General features: G+C 38.2%; 1 protein-coding gene across 1 annotated transcript; it reads left to right on the forward strand.

Annotated features, from left to right (window-relative positions):
• Nucleotides 1–3,794: 3,794 nt before the first annotated feature.
• On the forward strand, nucleotides 3,795–5,066 carry LOC110876909. Its single transcript, XM_022125065.1, has 2 exons — nucleotides 3,795–4,068; nucleotides 4,267–5,066. The coding sequence occupies exons 1-2, from the start codon at nucleotides 3,795–3,797 to the stop codon at nucleotides 5,064–5,066; spliced, it is 1,074 nt and encodes a 357-aa protein (XP_021980757.1).
• The last annotated feature ends 438 nt before the right edge of the window (nucleotides 5,067–5,504 follow it).

The following is a 5,504-nucleotide window of genomic DNA, read 5'->3' on the forward strand; positions in this document are numbered from 1 at the left end:
ACCGGCGGGGGTGGGGACTGAGCGTTTTGGGGCGTGTTTGAGGGGGAAAAACGCCAAAATGTTGGCCACCTATAAATAGTTAATGTTACCATAGTAATCATGGCTTTTTTTGCTTAGTCACATAAGATGTCAACAGTTTAAAAAAATTGAAAAAGAAAATGTTTTTATCAACATATATGTAGCTCTGATAAATCAGCGGACTTGGTGCACGTAAGTGTAAAACTTCTATCACTAAACTAAAATCCCAATGAAATCCTTGAAATGGGTCCAACTTGGTCTCTATGTGGGCGATTGGTTTTTTTTTTTTTTTTTTTTTTTTTTTTTTTTTTTTTTTTTTTTTTTTTTTAAACGGCCAACAGAATCAATTTCGAGCATTCTCGAGACACCTACTGGACAAACGTAGTATTCCGAGAGTAACCCGAATCCACTACCAATTCCGAGGAAAACCCAGTAACCCATCTGCCTGTAGGCACGACAGTGAAATTACCAGTAAAATTCGTTTGGCTCAAGGATTCAACTCAGGTTTCCCTGGGTCTCCAATCATTGCCCACCAGTGTCTCACTCAAAATCAAATGAAAGTTGAACTTGTATCTCTCAAAAGAAATGGAAACACTCCACCACTTGATATGAAATCATTGGGCTGTGTGGGCGATTGTGTGAGTTTAATGTATTCAAGTATAAGTAGCAAAAAAGTCATTATTAAAATTCAATGACATCAGTATAAACGAACCAATAGCATGAAAATGCCTGCCTACATTAAAACATGCGTGGATTGACTCTGAGAAATTGGGAACCTCAACTCATTTTCATCAATGCTTGGAAAACTTTGACCCTTCTAAGGTCAAACATCCTACTTCGGAAACGTTTACATCCTCAAAACTTACCTATACATTAGGATATTTTAATTTGGAAAAAAGTGTTTCGGTCAGTGGCGGATCTTGTACTTATAAAAAGAGGGGCCGAAAGTCTAAAAAAATAGAGAGGCCGAACTCAATACATATAAACTTTTTTGAAATTTTCGCTAATATTTACTCTTCGAAGCAAAAAAGAGCTGAGGCCCCCTATGGCCCGAACTAAGATCCTTCCTTGCTTGGGGCAATTTGTTTGACTACCATTTTGGGGATTTAGAGGGGGAAAACGAGAAGGGTTTTGACGGAGGATAATGTTAAAGCATATTCTTTTTTTTTTTTTTTTTTTTTTTTTTTTGAGAAGTAGGACTAAATTTCATGTTTTATTAAACTGAGAGAGATTGTGCGAGTTTAATATTGTAGTTTTGTGTCTGTTGGGTGTTAAAGTTTCTTGCTGGCAAGGTGGGAGAGATTGTGTGAGTTTAATATTCGGAATGCGATATTGTAGTTTTGTATTTGTTGGGTGTTAAAGTTTCTTGCTGGCAAGGAACGTATCTTTAAAGAGGATGGTTTTCCGCCAATTCCAAAGGTTGATGGTCCAACAAAGAAGTCAAACGGTGCTCCATTGAAAGATAATCCGAATGTTAAGGCAATAAATTCTTTTCCTATTCTTAGTGATAAGAACGACCCAGATGAAAACTTGAATGAAATTGGTGGCCAAAATGACAAGTTTGATAACTACTATGATGGTGAAACAAAAATACGGGATAGTGATAAAGAGGAAGCTATGAAGTATTCTATGGATCGTGTACCGCCTAAGACCGGTGGGTGTGGGCGTTGGAGTGTGGGCGTTGGGTGATCCACCCCGGGTTGGCGTTCTGGTTGGCGTTGCCCGCTTAGCGTGGAGATTCTGCCTGGCGTGGAGCGGGGGGCTGGGTGACATGGCGGGTTGTGCTTGGCTGGTTCAATGTAGGTTTTTTTTTTTAATTTTCTTTGTAGTTTTTAAAAAATTCCACATTGCTGGCCACGCCCAGCTAAGCGACGCCCCACCACACCCCAAGTTTTTGAGTATTAGCTTGTGGATCCCACCCTCGTTACGTATCGAGCAACGTCCCTAACCCAAGCCCCTCCACACCCAATATTCTAAGTATGATAAGCGCTCTAAATGGTCCCAAGTAAAAAGAGATTACTATTTTGGATTAGGTAAGGAGGTAAAAGCTCATTTTCAACTACAGATGGCAAAAATACCCGAGTCCGACGGGTATACCTGAAACCTGACAAAAATGGGACGGGTATACCCGATACCCGACAGGTATTGGGCCGGGTATGGAATTAATTTTAAAAATTTTCGCGGGTATGGGTCGGGTAGGGGATTAGGTGATACCCGACCCGATTACCCGAAACCCGAAATCACATACTCGTTTACCCGAACTATATACCCGATTTTTTTTTAATTTATACTTTTATTATCCATTAATTCTTGGCTATTAGTGATTTATTTTAGTATGTTTATAATGTGAAAAAATAATTTTTCTTTTAGCGTATGCATTTGATAATAGTATTTATATTTTGTATATTGTGAAGTATATGCATGTGAGTGTATAAGTATTATAAAGTTATTATTAATTTATGACAAAACTTATATGTATGTAATATACATTTTTAATTTATAATAGTTGTTGTGTAAATATAATAATATAATAATTACAATAGTTAAAAAATGTATTTAGAAATCCCAACGTATATCTTTTAACAAACTAATGAGTAAACCCGATACCCGACGGGTAATTACCCGAAAAATACCCGACGGGTATTGGGTCGGGTATGGGACGCCATTTTATAACCGGGTACGGGTATGAGATTACCAATACCCGACCCGAACCCAACCCATTACCATCCCTATTTTCAACCCATGGAACTACGAAAAGAAGATGAGGAGGAGGAGGATGTTAACGTAGCTTCAGAAACGGATGGAACAGTTAAATTTATGAAAAAGGATGTAACTTAACTAGAACATTCACAATGAATTTTTTTTATCTCTATCCCTATATTTACATTAAAAACAACTGTTATTTTTTTCTTTTTAATTAAATTATATTTTTTATACCAGTATTTTTTCTCTTTTCTCCAGTCACAGCCATTTCTAAAAATATTAAAAAATTTATAAGGTTTTCTTTATCCAGATATTTTTTTCATATATATTTATAGATGAACAGTAACATTCTCATATATTTTCTCTCCCATCCACTCACAACCACTCAAAAAAATAACAACTATTCCTTATAATATAACTAAACTCCTTCAAATATTTTTAAGGTCTTGATTCTGAATTTGGTAGTTTACTTGTTTTTTCATTTTGAGGATGTCATGTTTGTATGTTTTGTTTAGTATGTTTGCCCCTCTTAGGCTATAGGGTATGGGGAACGTCCCCCACCCCGTCGAGGCCTAGCAACGCCGGCACACCGTGATGCCCCCCTCCCCACGTCCTGTCCTATCCGTCGTCCTCAAGACGTTGGCGACGAAGCGATTTTGGTGGGCCCCTCTTCAAAAAGTAACCGTTGCGATAAAAAAATTAAATTTCCATTTTACACAAAAAAACCAACGGTCAAAAAACTAAAATATATAAATTTCAAATCCATTTTCACCTCCATTCATCATTTTAACCCCATTTTCTCATCTCTCTCACTTTATTTTTATAAATCTTCTTCCACTTTTATAACCTTATACTCTACCATGGATCCTTTCAACAACCCGAACAACCCGAACAATCCCAACAACCCGAACAATCCCAACAACCCGACCCAACCGAATGTTTTCTCAGTTCCGGGATATTATCCGACGCTCGAACCGAACCAATTCTCTCAATATTCGTCAAATGCCTTTGCCTCATTCTAACACTCACCAAACCAATTCGCTCAATTCTCTCAAAATCAAGCCCTTCAACAAATGATGATGCAGGGTGCTTTTAATTTCCAACCGAACCCGACGCCACCCGTTCAACCCCAACCGATCCTGACGCAACCCGTTCAACAATCTGAACCCGACGACGATGTGGAAGTTGTTCCCGAAACCCAACCGCAAAAAGAAAAAGACAAACGAAAAAAAGGTAAGCAAGTGGTGGGTGAGCAACCATCCAAACCGAAGGCGAAACCGTGGACGCCAATCGAAGAAGAAGCCTTAGCTAAGGCTTACGTAGGCACGTCTACACACCCGACAAAAGGTTGGTATTTTTTTAAAGTTTATCTTTTTTTTAAAGTTTATATATTTTTTTAAAGTTTATATTTTTTGTAACAGTTTATAATTTTTTTTAAAGTTTATCTTTTTTTTTAAGTTTATATAGTTTTTTAAAGTTTATGTTTGTTTGTAACAGTTTATGTTTTTTTTAAAGTTTATATTTTTTGTAACATATATTTTATAGGTAATAATCAAACGGGTGACGGGTTTTGGACCAAGGTTTTGGCGAAGTTCCTCGAGCTAATGGACCAAGGCCCGTATCGAGATGTCGACTCGGTGTCATCAAAGTGGCGGAAAATGAACGGGTTCGTCAATAAGTTTTGCGATGAATATAATAAAATATATACAAGTGAGCTTCGTAGCGGCATGAGCGACGGGGATGTGTTTAAACAGGCGTTGGAAAAGTATAAGGCGAACAATGGTAATACCAACTTCGCACACGTTCGCGCGTGGGAAGTTTTGCGAGTGCACCCAAAATGGGCGCCGATTCCCAACGAGGTGGAGATGGCGAAGCGGCAAAGGACATCGGAATCGGGTAGTTTTAGCGCCGGTGGATCGGACACGAGGTGTCACATAAACTTAAACGATGACGCCGAGTTTGACGAAGAGGAATACGCCGTACATGAAGCGGGGCGTCCAACGGGCCGGGACAAATCAAAGAAGGAGCGGGCGAAGGGGAAAGAAAAGGAAAAGGTGGACCCGAAGATGGAAGAGTTTATGGAACACTTTAAGACGTACACGGACATCTCGGCCCAAAAGGCGAAGGCGAAGGAGCGGGCGATCGAAGAAAAGACTCGTGTGGCGGAAGAAAAGTTACGCGAAAAGGTCCGATTGTCTAATGTAAAAATCCGAATTTCCGATGAAAAGATTCGGCTCAAGGAATGGGAAATAATAACGATGGATGTCGATAAGTATCCCGAGCCGAAACGTTCGATGTTGAAAAAACTACAAACCGACATCATGAAGAAGCATCAAATTATTTAAGTCTATGTTTTTTTATTAAGTCTATGTTTTTTTATTATGTCTATGTTTTTTTTTTAAGTTTACGTAATGTGTTTTTAATATTAATGAAAATATTTTGTTAGTTTATTTGTTAAATGTTAAAAAAATAGAAGATTAAAAAAATAAAAAACATAAAAGTGGTGGGGTAGGATCATCTAGGACCATCATTCATTCCCTCTACTTTTGTGGGATGGACCATCATTAGAAAGACTATGACATGGCGCTTACATGGCGAATTATCCTCCCTTGGAGGACCATCACCATACCCTCTAGCCTTAGGTGAAATGGCTTAGAAGGGGATGCACCAGTTTGTAATCTTGTTTTGGTTTTAATAAAGTGAACGTCTTTTTACCATAAAAAAAAAAAAAAAAAATTCTTGTTGGCCATTTCTATGTCTATATAGACGTTTCGTTATTAAAA

The sequence above is a fragment of the Helianthus annuus genome, unplaced genomic scaffold, assembly GCF_002127325.2.
Source record: "Helianthus annuus cultivar XRQ/B unplaced genomic scaffold, HanXRQr2.0-SUNRISE HanXRQChr00c043, whole genome shotgun sequence".
Taxonomy (NCBI): Eukaryota; Viridiplantae; Streptophyta; class Magnoliopsida; order Asterales; family Asteraceae; genus Helianthus; species Helianthus annuus.

Excerpts from the sequence above, each read along its gene's own strand:
- LOC110876909 (XM_022125065.1), top strand. The coding sequence starts at position 3,795 with ATGATGATGCAGGGTGCTTTTAATTTCCAACCGAACCCGACGCCACCC. Across the intron at positions 4,069-4,266 it reads GTCTACACACCCGACAAAAG|GTAATAATCAAACGGGTGAC; the intron begins GTTGGTATTTTT and ends TATATTTTATAG.